The sequence below is a fragment of the Halichoerus grypus genome, chromosome X (assembly GCF_964656455.1).
Source record: "Halichoerus grypus chromosome X, mHalGry1.hap1.1, whole genome shotgun sequence".
NCBI lineage: Eukaryota > Metazoa > Chordata > Mammalia > Carnivora > Phocidae > Halichoerus > Halichoerus grypus.
The window spans coordinates 72,780,262-72,802,974 of record NC_135727.1 but is presented as its reverse complement, the minus strand read 5'-3'; the positions used below and the strand labels follow the sequence as shown (position 1 = coordinate 72,802,974).

The following is a 22,713-nucleotide window of genomic DNA, read 5'->3' as shown; positions in this document are numbered from 1 at the left end:
CCAGCTCTGCAGCCTACATGAATCAAGGGCAGGAAGAAAGACATGAAGCAGGGTGAAGGGCTAAGGGGCCATCCTGTCATTGATAGAGGCATCTCACTGACCCTTTCACTTTTGATCCACATAACATTTGAGGGAGGTAGGTGTTATTGTCTCCACTGAACAAGTGAGGAAATGGAGGCCCAGAGAGGTGATATGACATGTCCTCAAGTAAGTGTTAAGGCTGGCGTTCAGGGGCGCCTGGGGGGCTCAGTCGTTAAGCATCTGCCTTCAGCTCAGGTTGTGATCCCGGGGTCCTGGGATCGAGCCCCGTGTCGGGCTCCCTGCTCAGCTGGGAGCCTGCTTCTTCCTCTCCCTGTGCTCCCCCCTCCCACTCATGCATGCTCTCTCTCTCTCTCAAATAAATAAAATCTTAAAAAAAAAAAAAAAAAAGCTGGTGTTCAAACCCAAGGGTGCTTTGAGAGTTGCAGTGCAGTGCTCAGGGATCCTTTTCTCTGGAGCTGATAAAATCCATACATGGATATACTGTTGCTTCCCATCTAGCAACCCTGCTGCGACTTGGCTGCAAGGGCCTAGGAATTATCCTTCCCGTTTTACAAAGGCCCAGAAAAGGCTGATGATTGTACCGGAGTCATACTCAGGCAGGGCGAGAGAGGGGAGAGGCTGAGGCTCAGGTCCCTCACCTAGCTGCCTTCAACTGGAAAGCTGCAGAACGCTGCTGGAAGTAGCCCTCCCGCTGCCATTTTCTCTGCATCTGGTCATTTTCCCCTTACAAAGGCTCTCAGATCCATTATCTCAAGTTTTGTTTGCAGGGCAGAAAAAATTATTTCCATTTTTCTAGGTTCAGTAACTTGCCAAAGGTCACACAGCTACTGCATGGTGGAACCAGGACTTGAGACCAGAGTTGGGCCAGACCCCCCTCTGCTTTCCCACAAAGTGCATTTGGCCAGCAAGACAAAGTTCACTGAAGCATAGCGTTTGAGACCAAAAGCAGCAAACTCCAACCCCTTGGGTGTGACAGTTCAGCCCTTTGCTCTTTTCCATATGAACCTCTGAATTGAAGAGGCAGTCCTGGGGCCTCTGAGGGAGAAACGCAGAATCCAGTGAGCTCAGTTCTCCAGAGCAGACCCCAGAGCTGCCAGCTTCTGAGGCTTACTAGATGCTCCGTCAACCCAAATGGCCTTGTGTGCCAGTTGCGGTCCAGCCACACAAATGGCAGGATAGTGGTGGTCGGGGCCAGGGCAGGGGGGGTTCTCTCTCTTCCCCTATCCCTACCTGTGGTTGCATTTCATGCTTGGTCATCTTTACGATCCACTATCCCAATGACATTGGGGAAAGAAAACCCCAAATTTCTCAGCCACCATTTGGTTTGGTCAAGGCTCCTTTGGGGCCAGTCATTCATTCTCTCAACTGTCATCAGTCTTTTAGCCAATATCCCCTAAGTGCCAACTCAATGCCAAACTCCTTCCCGAGCAACGGATAGGCCAAAAGTAATAAAACACAGTCCTGGCCCTCAGAGAATTCACACTCTTATTGGGCAGGAAGACACAGAGATAACTAAACTCAACATAGAATGAGTGCCGATACAAATGAGCTGTGGGAACGCCCAGATAAGGAATGGCTTATGGTATTCATAGGAAGGGCTGCAGGAACATGCAGGACTTTGCCAGGTGCAGGATAGGGCAAATAACTTAGCCTCTTTGTACCTCAGTTCTCTCACTTGTAGAACGGGAGAGTAACAATACCTGCAGGGTTTCTGTAAGGAGTCCTTGAGTTAAAATATGCGAACAGCTGAGAACAGTGCCAGGCCCACAGAAGGCACCATATAAGTGTTAAAAAAAAAAAAAAAAAGTCAAAAGAAATCAGAATGAGCATTTTAGCGAGAGAGGAGATCCCATGTAACACATCTGGAGGGTTAATGAGGTATAGGGTGTTCTGGGAATGCCGGCCGATTTGGCTGGGTGAGCTTGCGCAGCGCTTTGAATGTCCATGTTAGAGGCATGGACTTGTCCCCTGTGGATGATGGGCAGCCATTTCCGAAGCTGGATCTTTGCCGCAGAGAGTGGCAGAGGATTCTTGTGTGAAAGCAGCCCAGTGGGTGCTAGGTCCCAGAGACTGCCACAGGCCAGAGAGCAGTCAGTTGCCCCACACGAATGGAGGACAAGCCCTATGCACAGCCCAGAGCCTGGCTCAGCATCATCTGGGAAAGGGGGGGTCGGTGGGGGAGACACTATGTATCCGCCCTCAAGGAGCTGCTCCTCTAATGGGACTTAGTCCTGCTTCTGCCAAGAATCAACTCATCATCCTGGTAGGAAGTGGTGGAGACGGGTGAGGAAGAGAGGCTCTGTTGTGGCCTGAGGGGCAGTCCATAGAGCCATTACAAGCCAAGGCTCACACTCAGGCTGGGGGGGGGGGGTTTAAACCCTAGTGGTCACTTACAGACTGTGTGACCTGGGGCTAGTTGCTTAACCTCTCTGTGCTGCAGTTTTCCCACTAGAAAATAGAGGCAACGATGATCATTTTACCTCCTCATAGAATTGTCACGATGATTAAATCATATGTGGAAAGTGTTGGGGAATGTTGGTTCATACAAAAGCACTTCATTAACGTTAGCTCTTCTCAGTGACTAAGGGCCCACCCTGTGCTAGGTGTGTGGTACCCCTGGGGGCAAAGGCAGTGGCCTGGAGCACACAAATGCACAGGACCAGTGTAGCTCGTCTTCCGGGAGTGTCAACTTTCCGCAAAGGCTTAAAGGAGAAAAGTCCCCATTTTTCTCAGAAAACGACATGGATGTACACCAGATTTAACCAGGAAATCCAAGTAGGTGTTTAAGATAAGAGCGGGGACTTCAAAGACATCCTCTGCATGGAGCCAAAGCTTCCGGTTATGTCTTCGGCTCCCCCAGGGTTTCTACGCATTCTTCCCCCTCAACCGTCAGGCGCATTGGGTACAAAAGTTCCAGCCACACAGACACATGTCACTTCTTAGCTGTGTGAACCTAGCAAGTCGCGATACCTTTGTCATCCCTCAGTTTCTCCATCTGTGCAAAGAGGGTGATGGTGATGATGATGACAATAATAACAGTAACCTACTTTAGAGGGTTGTGGTGAAAATTAAATAGATGAATACCCAAAAAGCACTTGGACCAAGGCAGGGCATAGAGTTAGTGCTCCGGGCACAATAGCTTTTACTAAATCTGTTCTCACATTCCCTCCCAGAACAACACTGGCAGGTAGGTGTCATCCCGCCCGTTTTATGAAGGAGGCAATGAAAGCTGGAAGAGGTTAGATCACATGCCCCCCTCCTCTCTGCTACCAGAGGGCATTCCCGGTGGTAGGGAGGAGGTGGGAATAAATGGGCTCTGAGGTCCTTTCCAGTTCCAAGGTTCTGTGATTCAAGGCAAACTTTGGAGCCCCTTTCATGCCACTGTTCTGGCTGGAGCTGAAGCGGCGGAACTCAGGAAACGGGAGGGACTAGCCAGGGAGGGAGATGCCTTGGCAGGGTAGGAAATGGCTGCCGCCGCCCTTCCTTCGAGCCTACTGCTCCGAGAGGCTGTGTCCCGCACTCCCACCCCACCAGAGAGCAAAAGGGAAACTCCTGTGCTTGGAGGAAGCTGACTGGGGCCTCCTGTTCCTCAGAGAGGAACTTGCCCCTGGGGGGCAGAGGCAGTGCAGGGGCTGCGAGAAACTCAGAAGTCAAAGGCTTGGCGGTACCAAGCTGGGCACAGACAGGGGCCTCCCCATGGCTGCTTCTCCTGGCTGAGCTCGTCAGGAATGGGGGTTGCTGATGGGCCAGAGGGTTCCGGGGGAGAGGAATGAGCTCCCCACTGATTTATGATCATATGGGGGAGAAGAAATTCCGTCAAGTAGCATGGCCTAGTGGAAGGAGGAGTAGACAGGAGATCTGTCTTGACTGTGAGACAGACTCACTGTGTGACTTTGGGCAAGTTCCCTTCCCCGTGGGAAGCATACGTTCGTGCAATACTCTGGGAGCGCCTACTGTGTGCCAACACTGCCCTGGGGCAAAGGGTGACCGGCTCGGAGAGCAACATCTTTCTTTCTCGTTCCTCTCCAGCTCTGCACATGGCATCTATGAAAAGCGAGTGCAAATCTCGCGCAAATAAGCACATACGAATTCACAAACCCCTCTTCCTTTTCCTAGCCTGTCCCTCACAAACGGCGCTGTTTGGCCCTAGTCTAGCGGCACAAGGTATGGGGATGGTCAAGGGAGGGGCTGTGACCTTCACCTGTGTATCCCTTTACCATTATTCTGATTAAGTCATGGGATTATTATCCTCATGTTACAGACAAGGAAGTGGAGGCGCAAGAGGCAAAACCGCCCAGGCTTTGCCGAGTTGGGGCAGAGCCACGATTAGAATCTTGCCTCCTTACTGGCCACCACCAGAAGCGGAGTGCAAGTACCCAGGTCTGAGAGCTGGCAACTTTCTGCCTTTCCTCCACTGTAAACAAAGGCGGACAGAACTCCCCACCATCCCCAAATCAGGGCATGCAAGTTTGCTTGCCGTGGGTGGAGGTTAGGGGTCGGGGAAAGAGTCATGTAATTTAGGGTCCTGGTCCAGGCTTTCTTCGTGGCAGATCCTCAGTGCTGATATCTTTGTGAATAGAAGTTAATCTTTCTTTCTTTTTTTTTTTTAAGGTTTTATTTATTTGACAGAGAGAGACAGAGAGAGAGAGGGAACACAAGCAGGGGGAGTGGGAGAGAGAGAAGCAGGCCTTCCGCCCAGCAGGGAGCCCGATGCGGGGCTCGATCCCAGGACCCCGGGACCACTACCGGAGCCGAAGGCAGACGCCCAACGACTGAGCCACCCAGGCGCCCCAGAAGTTAATCTTTCTTTATGGAGACTGCACGCTGTGCCAGGCACCATGCTGAGCTGCGATGGAGCCTCACAACAGCACTGCAACAGAGATAATTGTCCCACTGAGATGACCACCAGGCCATTTGCATTCTTGGGCCTCGGTTTTGCTTCTCTAATGTAAGAAAGTCTATAAGAAAGGAACGCTTCTGCTCCCAAGGTCCCGGATATTCTCGGCGCTAGAAGGACTTCAAGGCGTCCTCGTTGGAAGCCGGGGTCCTGTTGCTCTGGTCAGACAGACAGAACATGGGGCTGGGAGGGTGGTAAGAAGCAGGGCGTGGAGGAGGCTGAGGGAGTGAGTGAGTGAGTCAGTCCACCGAGTGGGCTGGAGCCGCTGCTCCCCACTCCAGCTGGCTGTGGCACAAGGGCTCCTGCCATGTAACGTGGTCGGCGAGGTTTCGGGGAGACGGCCCGTGGAGGGGCTGACCTGGCGACGAGATCTGGGGGAGACGGGAGGTGGAGGGGCTGACCCTCACTATCTCGCACTGGCATAGGACAGCAAAAGAGGAGTGGGATCGGTGGTGAGACACCCCTCACATAGGGGGCCAGTATGCAAAAGGCCGGAGGGTCACCGCAACCCAGTAGAGGAGCCGCAGTGGCGAGGGGCGAGGCAGAGGAGCCGAGCTAAAGAAATGACTTGAGGCCAGTGTAGGATAGAGAAGGGGGGCTTCCTGCTCAAGGTGGGGGCGTGGAACTTTTCTGGGGGGCGGGGCAACCGGGGCCGTCGTTCCCTCAGGCCCTCCCTCCCTCCCTGGGCGCCGTCCTCGCCGGCGGCTCAGGCCCGGCGCGACCACCCGAGGCGCCAGCGCTCCGCTTGGGAGTCGCCGGTGGACTCATGGCTGAAGCGCCGGGCGGGGGGCCAACCTTGCGGCTCCCAAAGCCCCGGACGTGGGTGCCGTGGAAGCCGCGGGGTGTGAAGGGCGCTCGGTGGGACCCGCCGCGCTGGAAGCCAGGTGAAGAGAGCTGGGCGGACCCCGGCGGGAGGTCAGGGCTTAGGCTCGCACGTCGCTGGGAGCCTCGGCGCTGCCGGCTGGCTAGGCAAAACTTGAGTCTCTCTCGCCTCCGCGGCTTTGCTTCCAGTCCCGCTTTCATCTACTAGTCCTCTGTCCGTTTGTCTGAATCCCACCCCTGGCCGGCGCTCTCCTTTTTTCAGACCTTCCATCCCCGCACTCCTAAGAATTCTTCTAATTCTTAGCCAGCTCTTGGGCTTTCTCAAGGCGCCCCCATCCTTTCATCCCAGCTGTCCCTCTGGCTTCGTCCGTCCCGCCTCTCTCCCTCTGCCTTCATCCTCCCCCCAAAAAGAGCGACATTTTGGTTGTTAACACATAGTAGGCCTTTAACAAACAGTATGTCCCTTACCCCCTAGTGCTCCAGCAGTTTCTTTGTCCCTGCCTCTGGCCTCACACTTCCACCCTCCCGTCTGTCTTCCTGTCCCGCTCTGTCTGGCCCTCCGCTTATGTTTTGACTTCATCCCACCGTCTGTCCTTCTATCCCTCTTTTTGTCTCTGTATCCTTGGGTCTTACTACCTAGCCAGTAGCTCCATACAGCCCCTGTCGCTCCAGGGGACATTTACTGCCTCACTCTGTCCCCTAGTTGCCTGACATGGCCCAGCCACCCTAGCAGCACGTTTTTAGTCACCTTGAATTGCCTAAAAGCTCCATTCCCAAGGCCTGTTTCCACTCTAGCGGGTCTCCCAGACTACCCGGTACTTTGGAAAAAGTATATATTTCTTGGAGCACTTAAAAAAATTTCCAGGCTCAGCTGCTTCCTTTTCCCCAGTAAGTTCTCCCTTGCTCCTGCCCAAATGGCAGGGAGGACATAGCAAACTGGGTTGGCTTTCTCAACGTGGGTTTGTCATGGAACACGAACACACTTAAAGGACAGGGCCCGCAGAAATCCTCAGAACAGACTCTCTGATTGTACATATGTGGACCCCGAGGCCCAGAGAGGGCAAGACTCTCAGCCAGGTCACACAGCTCCTCAGTGGTAAAAGGAGGGTAGAAGCCAGAGTTGCAGTGTCCTAGCCCCTGATTCAGGAGTCACTTTCCTGGTGTTTCTGGGGGTCTGTTGATCCAGAGATATCAAGTGTCCAAACCTGGGGGCCTTGCTGTCCCCTCTCTCCCTGTCCTCTGGGACCTGATCTGGCTGCCCACCTGCCTGGGTTGGGTCTTCTCTATCTGGGGGCTTCTGTTGACTCTTCCACTGGCATGGGAGTTCCATAAGGCAGAGGCCCTGGCTGTTGGGCCTACCTGCCTTGTTCTCTGCTCCAACCGCCGCCCCCCCCCTTCCCCACGCCCAGTGCCTGGGTGCCCATGTTGACTGATGGGTTGATACATATGTATAGGGAAACCAGGGCCCTGGCTGTAGATCAGCTCAGAATTTTTATTTAGTGAGAATGTGTGTGTGTGTGTGTGTGTGTGTGTGTGTGTGGAGGGGTGTGGAGGGGGTAGCTATGTTTGGAGAAGGGCACACTGAGAGGCGCTTCAAGAGCCCAGACCCTTAGTTGAGTGGCCCTCGAGCGTCACCACACATCCTGTGCCCTCTCTGATGTCAGCCAGGGGCCTCTGCGGACTATTCTTCAGGGGAAATAGACAGGGTGGGTGGCCAGGGCATGGTTCTGTCTGCTTGAATTGAGAATACCAAGCCCTAGAGACCCATAATCTCAGGGTTGGACTGGGCCAGACTCTGGGCAGGCCCGTGAAAGCGAATCCCCCGCTCCCACCTCCCACCCGCAGCCCTCCAACTTCGTGGGCGCTGTATCTGGTTGCAGCATGAGGTCAGACCATAGTGGACTGACGGGGCAGCCTGTTGGGTGGGAAGGAAGAGCCCACTCTTTCTTCCTCCTCCATCTCCTCCTCACCCTTTCTGTTTTGTCCCAGGAGCTGCTTCCCTTGAGGGACAAGTGGAAAGGTCCCAGGCAAGGGGGTGGGATCCTGAGCTCTGTTCAGAGGCTCTGTGTGTCCTTTGCCACCGGGTGAGCTGGAAGCAGCGCTGGAGGCAGGGGCCAGGTCTCTAGACTTCTAGGCTGGTTTGGCCTCAGCACCCGCCCCGCCTCTTTCTCTGCCTTTGAACTCAGCCTTCCTCCTTCCTTTTTCTCACTTTCCTCTGCTCTTTCTCCTCATCCTCAGAGGACTCTTACACCCCCAAGTACTCCCTTCCTCTGCAGAAGCTCCAGGGATGTTGGGTTTCTGGGAGCCTCACCCCCACAGGAATGAACACACAGAGAAGCTCACAGAAGCAGAGAATGTAATGGAAAGAAGGTACCAGGGGCGTCTGGGTGGCTCAGCCGGTTAAGCGTCCGACTGTTGATTTCGCTCAGGTCATGATCTCAGGGTTGTGAGATTGAGCCCCTCGTTGGGCTCTGGGCCCTCTGCCCCTCCCTCTGCCCTCCCCTCCCCTCCCCTCCCCCTCTCTCTCAAAAAAAAAAAAAAAAGAAAAAGAAAAGAAAGAAAATAAAAGAAAGAAGGTATCCAAGAACCCAGGACCCAGCTCTGTTTTTCCAGATGAGGAAACTGAGCCTGGCCAGGAAGGAGCGAGCTCCAGGGCTGAAACTAAGTCAGGCAGAGGGGAACATTGTTGGGGGGCACAGGGAGGGTTCCTCTGGTCTCAGCTGCTTGTAGCTGTGCATGGGGGTGGAGTGGGGCAGGATGAGGGTGTTCGTGTTAGAAGTTGACTTGCTTTCGCTCACTCACCACACTGTGACTATCCTCTGGAAGGGCACGAATGGGGCGGGAGGGTGGGAGTGGACATCCTGCTCTGGGTGTCTGTGCCGGGTTCACCAAGGGCTCAGCCCCTCGCTTTGTTCGAGCTGAGGCAGGCAGACCTTCCCGAGGGAGTGGAGGGGGTGCTCCCTGTGCCTGCAGCAGAAAACCTCTGGCTCCTTTGAGACTGGCCAGTAAAGCCAGGCCAGGGGCCCATTCTGGGTGTGAAATGGGGCCCGCCACACTGTCATGGCTCAGTGGGTCTGTTGTGCGGATGCTGGGGGCCGGCTCTCCAGCAGCTGACACTGCCTGGCATCTGTTGGCGAGATGGGGGCAGGCTCTTGGGTGTCTGGGGAAGAGTGGGAGGCAGAGACTGAGGGGGCCTGGGTTCTCCCTCTCCAGCTGCCTAGTCCAAGTGCCTGGAGGTTCATCCTGAGCTGCCCCAAACATTCCTTTCAATAGTTCCAGGAGGCAGGTGAGAGGGAATAAATGCATCTGTGTCCTAGCTTGGAGTTGGGGGGGGAGGGTGTCCTGGGAGAGTAAGCAATCCCTGAAACTCCCCTGGCCTGTGCCTGGCTCAGCCAGTACTCCAGCTTTCCTCACAGTCAACCCAGCATGGAGCCCCCCCTTTCAGGGTACTCTCGGGTGTGGGGTGGGCACGGCCATAGTGGTCTCCTGGGCTGTGGGCTGAGAGGTGGTCTTTGTGCTCCTCCCAGGGCTTAGCTCCGACCCCCACTCCCACTCAGCAATGCACGGCGAGGTGCCTGTCGCCCCTCACCTTTTCAAGCCCCTCCCACTACCAAATCCCTTTCTTCCTACATTGGTCCTGTTCTGGCTGCCCCTCTTAGCGCAAGCTCCCCTGCCATGGCATGGCTCCTGAGGCCTTTTTTTTTTTTTTTTTAATGAGCTGTAACTGTCTCATGTTGTGGGGATCTGATCAGTAGCCCCCTTTCATGAAGCTGGGTGGGGGCCCCTGAACCTTCGAAGAGCAGGCCTTTCCCGTCCCAGGCTTGACTGGTGGGCTCTCGATGAGGTATGCGGGAACGTGTGTGCAAGTGTGAGGGCACCCGTGGTCATGTGCTGCGTGGGGCTGGCCCAAGTGTAATTCATTTCCCCCTCGTGGTTCCTACCCGCCTTCTCTCTTCTCAGCTGGGTTCCCTGGAATTATTTGCTGCTGATCCTTTTGCTCCATGGAAAAAGAGTAGTGGAAGCACCTGTTTCATTACCCTCAACCATTCCAGAGTGGGGCTATGGGTCTGCCTGCAACAGTCTGAAGAATCCTCATTCCTAGACAGGGAGGGCTGTGGGGGCCGTCAGAAGTCCAGATAGGCATTTATTGGGACCCAAGTGTCTTGGAGTGTGGCTCACAGTAACAGCATCTGGAGTTTCTCTCTGCCACCTCCTAGAAGAAAAGAGCTGATTGGCCTTGGAAAGAAGCTGAGCTGTCCAACACCTTGCTTGGCCATCCCGTCACCTGCCACCACCCTTTACAGCACACCTTCACATCCACTGTCTTAATTTTGCCTGCTAGGGATTATGCTCTATCCTCATTTCACCGGTGAAGACGCTGATGCTTGGAGTGGCACAATGCCTTCTCCTCGGTGACACAGCCAGAAGGTAGTAGAACTGGAGTAGTACCCAAGTCTTTTACTTCATTGCCCAGTGCCTCTGTCACCATATCTAACACTTAGGAGCATGTACTGTGAGCTAGCCACCATTCTAAGTGCTATTTAGCCCAGTGGATCTACCTAACAGCCATATAAGGTCAGGACTGTGATGATCCGCACTTTACAGGTGAGGAAACTGAGGCACAGAAAGGTGGAAAGTAATTTGCCCAAGGTCACACGGCTAGTAAGTAGCAGAGTTGGGCTTTGTGCTTGGGCTGTCCGGCTCCAGAATCCATCATACTGCTCTTTGTATGACCCAACTGGGCTTTGGTAGTGGCAGACAGAGGGAAGCCCCATGTCTAGGGCATAGAAATGCATACGTGCACCCCAAGGCTTTTCCACCTGCCCTCAGCCTGCTCTCATGCACTCTACGTTTCCCCCCTTAATGGCCGAGCTGGCGTCCAGGGTAGCACCGGTAACAGCACTGCAGGACACACAGGCAATAGTGGGGACACCGAGGACCTAAAGGCTCCAGTTATCACCAGAGCCACTCGAGATGCAGCCCAGAAAGGAGACTGTGAAAAGGTACCGTTTCCTCATCTGTTCCGGGCACCATTACTATATATCTGTTCCACGCAAGGCTCTGACTTAGGTCAGGGCCTGGGGGGTAGATCAGGGAGCAAGGATTGAAGGGAACGAGCTATCTCCTTCTAAAGAGGCTGAGTTCTTGCCTTTCTAAAGCTCATGGGTTAAGAGAAGGAGATCAAGAAAGACCCAAAGAAATAGCCTGGACATTGCTTGGGCTATTTTATTTTATTATTATTTTTTTTGGCTTGGCCATTTTAAAAATGTCACAGTGTGCATGGCAAATATTAGGATTGTAGCTTTTCCTGACTATTGTGTTCACTTAGTCATTCAAAAGATGTTTTTATTGCGTACGTACTCTATGCCAGGCGCTGTGAAGTTCTTGTTCTACTTATTTATAGCAATTGCTCTTTTTTTTTTTAAAGATTTTATTTATTTATTTGACCGAGAGATAGAGAGAGAGAACAAGTAGGCAGAGAGGCAGGCAGAGGGAGAGGGAGAAGCAGACTCCCTGCTGAGCAGGGAGCCCGATGCGGGGCTTGATCCCAGGACCCTGGGATCATGACCTGAGCCGAAGACAGCCGCTTAACCGACTGAGCCACCCAGGCGCCCCTATAGCAATTGCTCTTTTGTAGTTTTTGTACTTTCTGTAGTTTTCCCTTTTTTAGTTGTCTGGTTTGATTACTTTTTTTAAAGAACTGAGTGTCTCAGAATCCATCATCTCTGAGTCAGTTAAATGTATCTACTGAAAGGTTAGTGGGGTTTGGTCATTATTCACATGACTGCAATTGCTTCATGGTTGTCCCTTGAATATCTTTCAGCATTACTGAGAAACTACCGTGGGCACTGTGCTTGGTGCCATGTGGTGGATGGAATCGGCTCTGACATGGCTTCCTCCCCTTAGGGAAGCTACAAGGATATTGCAGGACCCACACTTTTATACCCTTTTAGCATTTTCCAAAAGCAAGATAAATTTGGCCCCAACTCAGGACCTTAGGGATGCTTACAAATATAACAGCCCAGCCTTAGGAAGGAGGTCGTCTACCTCCCCACCCATTACAGGGGTTCCTGACTCTGGGTAGGATTTTGTTTCCAGAAGTGAGTTCTGGAGTCTCATCTGCAGGTCTCGTCTACATCCAAGACCCACAGGGACATGGTTCATCTTGAACAAAGTGCCAGTTCCCTCCCATCTTGCCATTGAGAGGAAAGGAGGGGTGCACCCTGGGGGTAGCCTTGCTTCAGCATTTCTCCTCTGATTCTCATCAGGGCCAGCAGGGAAGGAAGGTGGGAGAATTAGAGTTTGTCTGAAGACCAGACAGGAGGGGGACACCTGGGGCTCTGTCTGTCTTTGCCATTGCCTGGGTGACCTTAACAAAGTTGTTGTCCTAATAAACATGAATTTTTGCTCTCGCCTGTGTTGGGTACTCTAGCAAACAAATTAGATGGATGTGGCCCATGCTTTCCAGGAACTTCAGCTTCATTTCTCCCATCTGTTAGGTATGGAGAAAATAACCCACTGCAGGTATTATCCCTGCCATGGATCTGGTGGGTTAGCTTGAGTGAGTCATCTCTTGTCAGTTTCTGTATCTGTAAATGTGGAAGATGGCGGTTGGATGGCAGGTCGTCTCGAGTACTCCCAGTCCCCGCTAATATTGGAGTCCTCAATTCAACAGTGAAGTCATGGCTGTGAACTTGTATTGGACCCTTGTGAGGAAAGGCAAGAGAGAAATCAAATCTTAACACTCTGTTTCTTATAGAATTTAAGCCAGCTTTCTGACGTCACACTCTTGGGAGCCCTCGCCTGTCATGATTAATGCATATGCCCCAAGTTTTCCATGCAGTTCTCCGCGGAGGTAGAGTTTGGACTTGAGGCAGAGAGCTGGGGGTAGTGGGGAAGTTGCAGAATGCTGGGGCCTGAGCAAGGTGGGAATGGCAACTTCCTGCTCAAATTGTTAATGCCCAAGATTGTCTCTTGGTTGTCCCCACTAATCGGAGATCTCACTGAAGTTGTCTTCTGAGCTCCCCGTAAATTACCCGCAGCAAGCCACTGAACCTTCACGTGCACATGGCACATGTATTTAAATCCCCCATACGGTGCCAGGCACATTCAGAGCCCAATAAATAGACTGTGCGCCTGGCCGGCTGCTCGCTCCTTCACCCTCCGTCGCGAGCTCCGGCGGTGCCTTCTCCCCGCCTACCTCCTCCCCACCAGCGGTGTGACTTGAGCAAGAGGCAGCCGCGCGGATATTGGAGGAGCTAGGAGGCAGGGCCCCGCCCACCACAATTTGGGCGACTTTCTGGGGAGTCCGGTGGGCCGGACTGCGCCCTCATTGGTCGAGGGTCCTGTAGGTGGGCGGGGCGTCCCTACCGCCCAACTCGCCGCCCGTTCCCTCCCCACCTGCGCCGAAAGTGGCCTCGGGTTGACAACAGCTAAGCAGCCGCGGCAGCTGCTCCTCTGGCTGGCACCCTTACCCCCGCCCGACCCCAGGCTCCGCGCGTGCCCCGGACGGGAGCAGTCCTTCCTGCACTCACCTCCTGCCCACTGGCCGCCGTGTCAGGGTCTCGAACCCCAAGTGGTGGACGCGGCCTCCAGGTAGGAGTTGGGGCGACGTCAGGCAAAAATCCGGACCAACGGGGCCTCCTGGGCCCCCTGGCCCGGCCTAGTCCCCGGCGCGCTCTGGCCCGCCCCCGCTCTTAGCGGTTCGGCAGGGCAACGCGCGCAGGAGACGCAGAGGACGCAAGCCGAGCCACCTTCGCCCCCGGGGCTTTGGGGTCGGAGTCGCCGAAATTGGGGGACTCCCTGAGCCCGCTGGTAGCGCTTCTCCCCAGGGAAGCCCCGTGAGTCGGGTGGTAGAAGAAGGCTTTCCGCCCGTTATCCCGGGCTTGGCCGGAATTCTGGAGCCAGAGCTGTGCGGCTTTGGAGGGGGACTGGTACTGGGCAGGGGGGCGGCCCTTCGGGCTCGGTGCCACCTCGCCTACCCTTTTCCTTCCTCTGCTTTTGAGGGTATTTCCAGGAATCCCCGGTCGGGCCCTATGGGCTTTCCCCTTGGCCATTGTCCTCCCTTCTGAGAAACACTCCGGACTTTCCTGGTATTAAGGTAGCTGTGGGGATCAAGTGAAAACCTTTGGATAAGTCGCATCTTTCAGGGCTCAGTTGCCCCATGAAGTCCCAAATGGGTTTGGATTACAGAAGCTCTGAGGAAAGGTTTCCTTTTAGTGGAAGTTTTTGGGATTTCCAAATTAGGTAGTCTGGGGGTCTCTCCATTTCTCTTCTCCCAACACTCTTTAAAGTGGAGCACCGAATTAGGACTCAGGAAACTGGGGTTCAGCCACTAATTCATGTGACCTTACACGTGAGTCATGCTACTTCTGCGGGCCACAGTGTTTTCAACTGCACTTGTGCACTTTCAGCTGTACTCAACTTCAGGTGCTGGGCTGGATTTCAGTATCTAAAGGGCCAGTCTCTTCCATGACATTTTGACTTGTCACACGGGTTCAGGCTCCTCCCTGGTAGGTAAAAGGTTGTCTTTGAGATCCTTGGGGCAACAGAAGCTATGCAGATGGAAAGCTTTGTGGTGATTATGCCGCCAAGCAAGCTGGAAAACTAGTAGTGGCGGGAAGGGTGAGCAGGACAGCAGCCAGACTGAAGGTGGGGAGGAGTGGGGCCAACTCAGAGCCTGGGACCCCAGAGGTCGGGCTGGAGAAGCCTGGCTTGTCTCTGTCCCCCTTGGAGCCCCGAGGTCTGCCCACATAGGAGGAGAGGGTGATGAATCACACCAGGGGCTATTTTCAAACCCGGACTCCTACTATGGGACCCGTTCCCACCCCCACTCTGAGGGTTGCTGTCTCCACCCACCATCTTTTCTGACTGCTCTCTCTGAATTTTCCCCTCATTTCCATCTGCCAGGAATAAAGGAGAGACAATTTCTATCTGGGGATGGGAAGGCAGCCAGCCCAAGGGCACAGAGAAAGAGGCACGGCTGCAGGTGGTTTATGGATGGTTGATGGAGCAACTGGGTAAGAGTGTGATGAGAATGATGGTGTTGGGGGTTGGGGATTCGTTCGCTCTAAAGCTACAGCTGCCCTATCACTGGACATTCTGGGTTTGGTCCTCATTTGCAGCATATGACCTCTGTCCAATTTTGTTCTGGATTTGGGGTTTGGAATTTCTGTTCCCTGGACCTCTGTCATTAGGGCTAGAAAACACCACATGGACAGAATCCCGTTTCCCGTCTTCGCTGGCCTTCTCTCCACCTCTTAAGCAACTCTTAGAGAAGTATGCTAAACCTCCCGGTGCATCTGCAGCTCCCCTCCCCCATTGGGAGAGGAGACACGGTTGAGAGATACCTGGAGGTGTTTAGAGCAAGAAGAGGGACAGAAGGTGCACAAAGGGGCTGTGTAGCTTGTGTGAGTGCTGAGGAGTGGGGCATGAGTTGTGCAGGGTGGATGGAAGGGCCTTCCTTTTTTTTTTTTTTTTTTAAAGATTTTATTTATTTGACAGAGAGAGACGCAGCAAGAGAGGGAACACAAGCAGGGGGAGTGGGAGAGGGAGAGCAGGCTTCCCGCAGAGCAGGGAGCCCGATGCGGGGCTCGATCCCAGGACCCCGGGACCATGACCTGAGCCGAAGGCAGACACTTAACGACTGAGCCACCCAGGTGCCCCGGAAGGGCCTTCCTTATTAAAGCACACCTCCTGAGTTTGAGCACAGGAGCCTAGAAAGTGGCACAAAGAGGCCTGAACTTTGACCCTCTCTGCCTTCCTGAAGTTTTAAAATTCTGCCCTTAGGGCTAGGGATTGGAGAGGGAGCAGAGAACCCCTGGAGCCAGCTACAGGGATACCCGCAGCAACACAAAAGCAAGAAGGTTCCAAAGGGAGGAGAGGAAGGAGTCTCTAATCTGGATGCTGTTGCAGCTGCTGGCGCTTTTCTGCTAGGACCTTCTTGGAGTTCTCTGTTCCAGCCACGGAACGTTCAGGTTCCGTGGATGGCAGGCTTAACAAAAGCAGACTGTGCCCTCACCTTTTTGGAGAAGGTGGGGCAAGGGGTCTTTGGCTGGAAGAAGGAATTGCCTCTGGCTTGAATAAAATAGAACTTTTTCTTTGGGCTTCAAGTTTGGGTAAGATCAAGTGCCTTGGCCCTGGGCCCTGGGCCCTTGGGAGGCTATTATCAGATAAAATAGAGATAAACGATCTCAAAAATACAAGGGCTCTAGGATGGGAGGTGTGAGCTCCCCCATCCTGCAACCCTAAACAAAGTAGCTGAGCACAGGCCTGGGCACACAGTTGTTGCTGTCCAGTGTTTATTAAGGCTCTTTTCATCTGTGACCTGCACACGTTCTTGGTTTGTGTGTATGTGACGAGGGGGGACCAATAGTCCTCGAATCAGTCTGTCACAGGTCTGACATGCTGTGTTTGTGTGTTGAGTCTGCTCTTGCCCAACCCTCCACTTTGGGAACTCACATGTCGCCGATTGCTGTCCCTGTTTCCTCCGACCCTCTCAGGGTGCTGGCACAGGTAACCGGACGTTAAGTTCCTCAGGAATCCAGCGTGGTGGGGGGCGAAGGACAGGGGACTGGGAGCTGGACATATGGCAGGTTTAAATCCAGGCCCCGCTGCTCCCCTTGTGACCTCTCAGACTCTTAGTTTCTCCCCACTGTTTCCACTTCACTGGATTAAACGAGGGGATCCATGGCTAAGTGCTTTGTAAACTAGCAAGTACTGTACAAATGATTAGTCATTAAGTTCAGGCTTGGCTAGGTCTTGCGGAGGACACAGAGTGTTACCCCCATCTTCAGGGAATCTAGTTTGGGGGTTTGTGGCATAAATAATTCATGGCATACTAAGTCTTTACCTCAGTGAGGACTTTTTAAAAAAAATGATTATGAAGACTTTCAAACATATATAAAAGTAGAGACGATTAGTGTAATTAGGCCCTCTGTACTCATCACCCAACTTCAACAGCCCATGGCTATAACCTGCCTATTAATACTTCCATCTACTTCACCTTCTTTCTTGTTGTTTTGAAACAAATCCCAGACATCTTACCAATTTATCTATAAGTAGTTCTATATATATATATATAGATAGATAGATAAGGATTCATAAAAAATAGCTACTGTACCATTAGCACACCTAGAATAGCCCCTTAATATCATCAGATATCCCGACAGTGTTCATATTTCCAATTGTCGAGGGGGCTGTTTTGCCCAGGTAGGCCTGACTAGGGAGCCGTTGCTTTTGACTGAGGGGAAGGTGACTGACAGAGGCGAGGCGGTGACATTTGAGCTGAACCTCTGAAGAGAGGCCCAGGCAGAGTCAGAGCTGGAGCGATTAGGGAGCCCCAGCCCCTCATTTTACAGCATTAGCCGCAGTCTCTGGGACTGCCGCTCCAGAGGCACAAGAAACTTTGTGCCTTGCTCCTCTAGCAGTAAATGGGGTAACCTCTCCCACTTGCCTCCCCAGTTCCAGTGCCACCCAGGAGCTTGAGGTCAGCAGGCCTGGGAGAATTCCTGGGAGGCTCCTCTCCTCCTGGCCCCTCCCCTGGCCCCTGAGGCCACTTTGGAGCAAAACAGGATGCATTCAGGATGAGCGTCTTTCCCAGCTTGTCATCTAATCACCAAGGCCCAGCTTGGAGCTTCCTCTCTCATTCATGATAAAAACCCTCACTGTCTCCCTTTTCCCTCCGCCTCAGTAAGGGTGTGCTGACTTCCTCCACATCCGGGCCAGCCCTCCTCCACCCCCATGTGGAGCTGAGGGAGAGCTTCCCTCATCCGGGCCTCTCTTCCCACTGCTCCAGAGCAGGCTGTGAGAGGACGGCGAGACCCCATGAGTGCTCTCCCTGGCTGCAGCCTCCTGCTCTTGGGCTGTCCTTGGGAAAGGAGTGGCTCCTCTCCAACAAGCCTGGGGTCCTGCCACTGCTTGGTTAATGATTGAGCCACATAATAACCACCTTGAAAAGTCACCTCTGGGGGATGGCCATTAACTAACTCCCTGTTCACCCCAGGCCTTAAGGGGGTCCCATCTTAACCCTCGCCTCCCCCAAGGGGACACTAACAAACATTCCTTCACGGGAACTTCCGGGGCCAATTAAATATCTGCCCCTCTGTCTTCGTTTGGGCAGACGGAAGCCGTTCCTCACATTGCTGAAGGACACACGTTCGTTTGGGTGGTTACTGAGAGGGTCAGGGAGTTGGGTTGATAGGGATTCAGATGGCCAGTGGGGTAAGGGGGATCTTTAGGCATCAGAGTCAGAAGGCGCTGGGGGTGTTTCCGGGAGCACTTGACCCCCCCCTCAGGTCAGTTTGAAAGTGCGAGAAATACCCACCCAAAGGATCTGCCATGAGTGGGGCTGCACGTGTGTCTGTTTTCAGTGCAGCTGTGGGTCCCTCCTCCACACTAGGCAGGGGCCTGGGCTGTCAGCCACATCGCAGCTGCCGCTGTAAGGCTGAGGGCTCCTGCAAGAGCCTGTATCTTGACAAGCAGCGGGAATTGGGAAGGGTCAGGCCAGGTCCCATTGGGAAAGCTCTGGACCCCAAGCGGTTTTCTGCAATTTCAGTGAGAAGAAGAAGGAACCAACATTTAGGGACAGAGTCAGGAAACCTGGCTTCTGGTTGTGCCTCTCTGTAGCTGCCTCTGCATGAGTGACATTTGCTTTTTCTGGGCCTCAGTTTCCACGATTTTAAAACTGGCAGGGCAGGTGGCGTGCACTCAGTGGTCTCTCAGGTTCCATTCCAGCCAAAGATTATGCATTCCCAGCCAAAGCCTTTTGCTTGTCCACAAGGCAAAGGTCAGTTGGCTTTAAATTCTGCCAGGCCCGGTCACTAAATTTCGCCAGTTGGCTGGTCAGTTTGGGCTGAAAAGGCCTTGAACTGCCACAGCTTGGGTTTTCCTTGAGCCATGGGCTTTTGTGCAGTTTGCTCTCCAGCCCCCTCCCCATGTTTGTGTGTGTCCCAAGTGGCCACCCTCTGACCCATTCAGCCACAAGTTAATGAGTCACCTGCTCTCCCTGGGTAGTAGCAGCCCGAGGTGCTCTTGGGATCCCAGGTCTCTGTGGGAAGTGGCCAAGGGCTCAGCCAGCCCCAGTCACCTTTATGCTTTCTCCCACAATACCCCAGAGGTAGGAAGCAGACAGAGCTCCGGGGACAAGGGCCTTTAGAGGACACTCGGTCCAACTCTCCTTGTGAACCTAGATCTTTCCACCAGGTATTTGTACAGCTCTTGTGCCCCCATCGTCAGTACCTGGGAGCACAATGTTTCAAAGCAGTTGCTTTCATTCCTGGGACGTCCAGAAGCGTTTGTTTATGTTGAACTGAATGCCATATCCCCATGGCTTCTACAACCCTGGGTCCCAGCTCTGCCCCCTGGAACCACCTAGCCAGTGTCTGTTCTCTCTGATTCCCAGAGGTCTGAGGACAGAACCCAAGTCCCCCTGCTTCTTCTGTACGCCAAACAGCCTCAGTTCCTCCAAGTATTTCTCAAGGGACCTGGGACCAGTCCCCTTCCCAGCCTCGTTACTGTCTTTTGCACATGCTACTATTGGTGGCCCTGGGAATGGGAAATGGGGCTCTGGAAGTCCCTCACTCTCCTCTGTTTATTTCTAGCCTGAACTTGTCTTTCTTTTTAAGATTTTATTTATTTATTTGAGAGAGAGAGAGAGAGTGGAGAGAGAGAGAGGGAGGGAGGGAGAGCACAAGCAGGGGGAGTGGCAGGCAGAGGGAGAGGGAGAAGCAGGCTCCCCGCTGAGCAAGGAGCCCGATGTGGTGCTCGATCATGACCTGAGCCGAAGGCAGACGCTTAACCCGCCGAGCCACCCAGGAACCCCTAGCCTGAACTTTTCTACAAGACTTCTCCATTATCTTTTCCTGGTGATTCCAGCAGGTGCCTTTTGAACCCCCAGAGTCCTGGGCCCAAACACCTCATGCAACTCTCTGATTTGTTTGTTGGTCAGGCCCGGTCAGCTCTCATGACTGGGGAGCCCCTGGAGGCGAGGGCCTTCTTCTTGGGGCCCTCATAGCAGAGGGCAAGTCTGGTGAGAAGAGGTGCTCACTTTTGATGAGTTGACTGCAGTGTACCCTGTGGGGGCTGCCAGTATATCCTGTTTTCCTGCCACTTGCTTTCTTCCCTTGAGCTGGTGTAGGTGGGGGGAAGGGGATATTTTGAGGAGCATCGAAGCCGGAAATGAGTATGAGCCATGCCCACAGTGGGGCCTAGAAGGGTGAATCAGACGGGGAGAAACACCAACTCAGCCATTCCTCCCCTGCAGTTGTTGATGATGACCACGATGAGTCTTCCTATTTCTTTCCATTTCCAAGGCACTTTCACTTCCACGATTCCATTCTGTTCTCAGAGCAGCCTGGTAAGATAAGCAGTGTGATCCTTGCTGATGCCCACCTCGGGCCCAGATAGGGGAAGGGCCTGGTCTCCGAGGAGGGAGAATTTGGAGCCCAAGTCTCCTGATGCTCAGCCCTGCCTATTTCCCCCAAACCACACCCGGCAGCCAAGGCAGCTGGGGCTGACTCGGCAGCTTCCTCACCACAGAGGAACCTCTGCCCAGGCTGCAACTCTGTTCCCATGGTAGAGGGAGCAATCTCCAGGGGAGGTGGCCAAGGATTTCCTGTCCTTTATCTGGGCTGGCCAAAGGCTGGCCTGTCTGAGGTGTGAGACACACACTTGCAGCCAGCTTTTCTGCTCCAGGCCAAGGTCAAGTCAGGCTGGGGCTACGAGCAGGCAGCTTGGGAAGTGCTTGGCCCCAGACATCTGGCCTGAGCAGCCCCCCACCTGAGAAGGCCTTTCTAAATGGGAAAAGCAAAGAGGGGCGTGTGGGAAAGGGGCCAGAAATAGAGATGAAGCCAAAGGCATGCTGAGTTGTATACACAGAGCTTGGGGCAGGAAAGTGTCATGGTGGGGAGCAGGGGCTCTGGGATAAACAGCACTGGGTGACTTTGGGCAAATTACTTAACCTCTGTGAGCCTCCATTTTGTCAGCTATAAAGTGGAGCTATATGTACCTACCTACCTGGTGAGTAGTAAATCCGATAATAAGAACAGATTTCTCACTATTATTGTTATTTAGGGGTACTTTCTGCCACCTTGCCTCTTTGCTGTTTTTCACTGACCTGGGGCTGTGCGGTGCTCAAACATGCTGCCCGCTAGGCCTTAGGTCTGGACTTCTCTGTCTTTCAGATTCTGCTTCCTCCCAAAAAGCATTCCTTGGCCACGCCCACCTGTAGGGAGGGATCCTTCTGGCCTCCTCGAGTGATATTTTTGACCATGATAATGACAATAATCATAGGAAACTCTTCTAAATTCTTGACACATTTGAACTTATTTAGCTCCCATGGTAATTCTGTAAGGTAAGAACTACTGTCCTTATCCGCATTTTACATATGAAGAAATAGGCAGGGAGAGTCTAAAGGAAGAACATACTCAAGGTCACTTGGCTAGGGAATGATGGAACTGGGATCAGGACCCAGGCAGGCTGAGTCCACCGCCCACACCCTTAGCAACTGTGCCATGCCTCTTCTTCTCCCTTTCTCGGGTGCCCGGCCAGGAGGCCAGAGCTCGGGCTTGGGTCTCCCTTCTGCCCCTGATTGCTTATTTTACCCACCAGTGATCAGTCACTCCTGGACACACAGTCCCTAGGTCCTTGCCTGCCCTCTCCCCACCAAGGTGGACAGATGGAGAGGAGAGAAAAATCAAAGGGCTGGGTATCGAGGCTCTAAAGCAGAGCTGCACTGTTGGGGGAGGGTTGCAGGAGGAGGCTGGGGAGGTCGTTCTGACAGCGGCAGGCCTGCCTAATTAGCACCTTCTAGCACTAGGGGTGGAAAACAGGGTGCTGGGTGGTATCAGGGAAGAAGAGACGTTATAATGATCTTTCCTGACAACCAGATTTCGTTACTTAGAAGGTGTGGGTGGTTAGGGGCAGGCAGGAGTTTGGCTGGATTAACCTGCGTGACCCCTCCAGCTGGTGCGACCCATGCTGGTATTGGGCATGTGGAGGGGTGAGCTTTTGTCCAGAACCTCTAGCCCTCCCCACAATGTTCCCACCTCAGGGCCCTCGGGGGGCTACAAACTTCCTTCCCATAGGCTGTACCAGCTGTCAGCTCCATTGCTTTCGAGCTCATTCTCTGTGATCTTGCCTCCAAACAGAGGCCAGAGAGTGCTTCAGAGGACAGCCCATCTTAGCTTCTGCCTCCCTGGGAAGCATGGGCCTGGTAGCAGGTCTGGTCAGGTATTCTAGGAGAGTTTGGCTTTTGTTCAGTTTCAGACCTTGGTGCCTAGCACGGGGCCTGGCACCAAGTAGGAGTGGATTTGGAGGGGAGATCCTAGGGAGACAACATGGGAACAGATTGACAGGATGGCAATGGGCATTTCGGCAGGCTCCTGGCCCCCGTCCGTATTCCAGTGGAAACCACTTGACCTTCTGTAGCCTCAGTTTCCCCATTTGTGCAGTAGGTCTGCTTTGGACAGGGCTGTCATAGGGACCACATGAGATGTGGGATGGTCAAGTGTTTTCTCCACTGATGGGAGGTTACTTCAGACTAAGGGTTCATGCTGCAAAACTCCTGGTATATGTTTCTTGTGTCCACGGCCAAGGTGACTTCTCCTATTTAATGAAGAGTATTCTAACTGGGTGGACTTGGAGGACTCTGGATCTAGACTGCCTGGATTTGCACCTTGACCCACCACTTCCTAGCTGCTGATTTGGGGCAAGTTACTCGATCTCTCTGGGCCTTAGTTTTCTCATCTGTCAAATAGAAATTTCATAGCACTTACCCCCAGAGGGTTGTTGTCAAGATTCAGTGATATAAACCATATAAAAAGTACCTATGCCTGGGACACAATAATGACTCAGAACCCTTTGGTTGTTGTTGTTATTATCTCATTTTATACTTGCAAAAACCTCCTATTGTCAGTGATATAATCATATCGCTATTTTACAGATAAGGACAC

At 53.3% G+C, this 22,713-nt stretch overlaps 1 protein-coding gene across 7 annotated transcripts in view; it reads left to right on the top strand.

Moving 5' to 3' along the window:
- The window catches only part of STARD8 (StAR related lipid transfer domain containing 8), a 79,064-nt gene that overhangs the window by 32,323 nt on the left and 24,028 nt on the right, over positions 1–22,713 (top strand). Inside the window, exon 1 of one of the 7 annotated variants that reach the window (XM_078065046.1) lies at positions 5,645–5,823. The exons of 1 other annotated variant lie outside the window; for it this stretch is intronic. In XM_078065046.1, the coding sequence (XP_077921172.1) occupies positions 5,706–5,823 (118 nt within the window). In that variant the 5' untranslated portion in view covers positions 5,645–5,705. Of the gene's footprint in view, positions 1–5,644; positions 5,824–9,485; positions 10,765–13,173; positions 13,358–22,713 lie in introns of those variants that run through there. 5 more of the 7 variants (XM_078065048.1, XM_078065050.1, XM_078065049.1 and 2 more) reach the window with 5 other exon arrangements.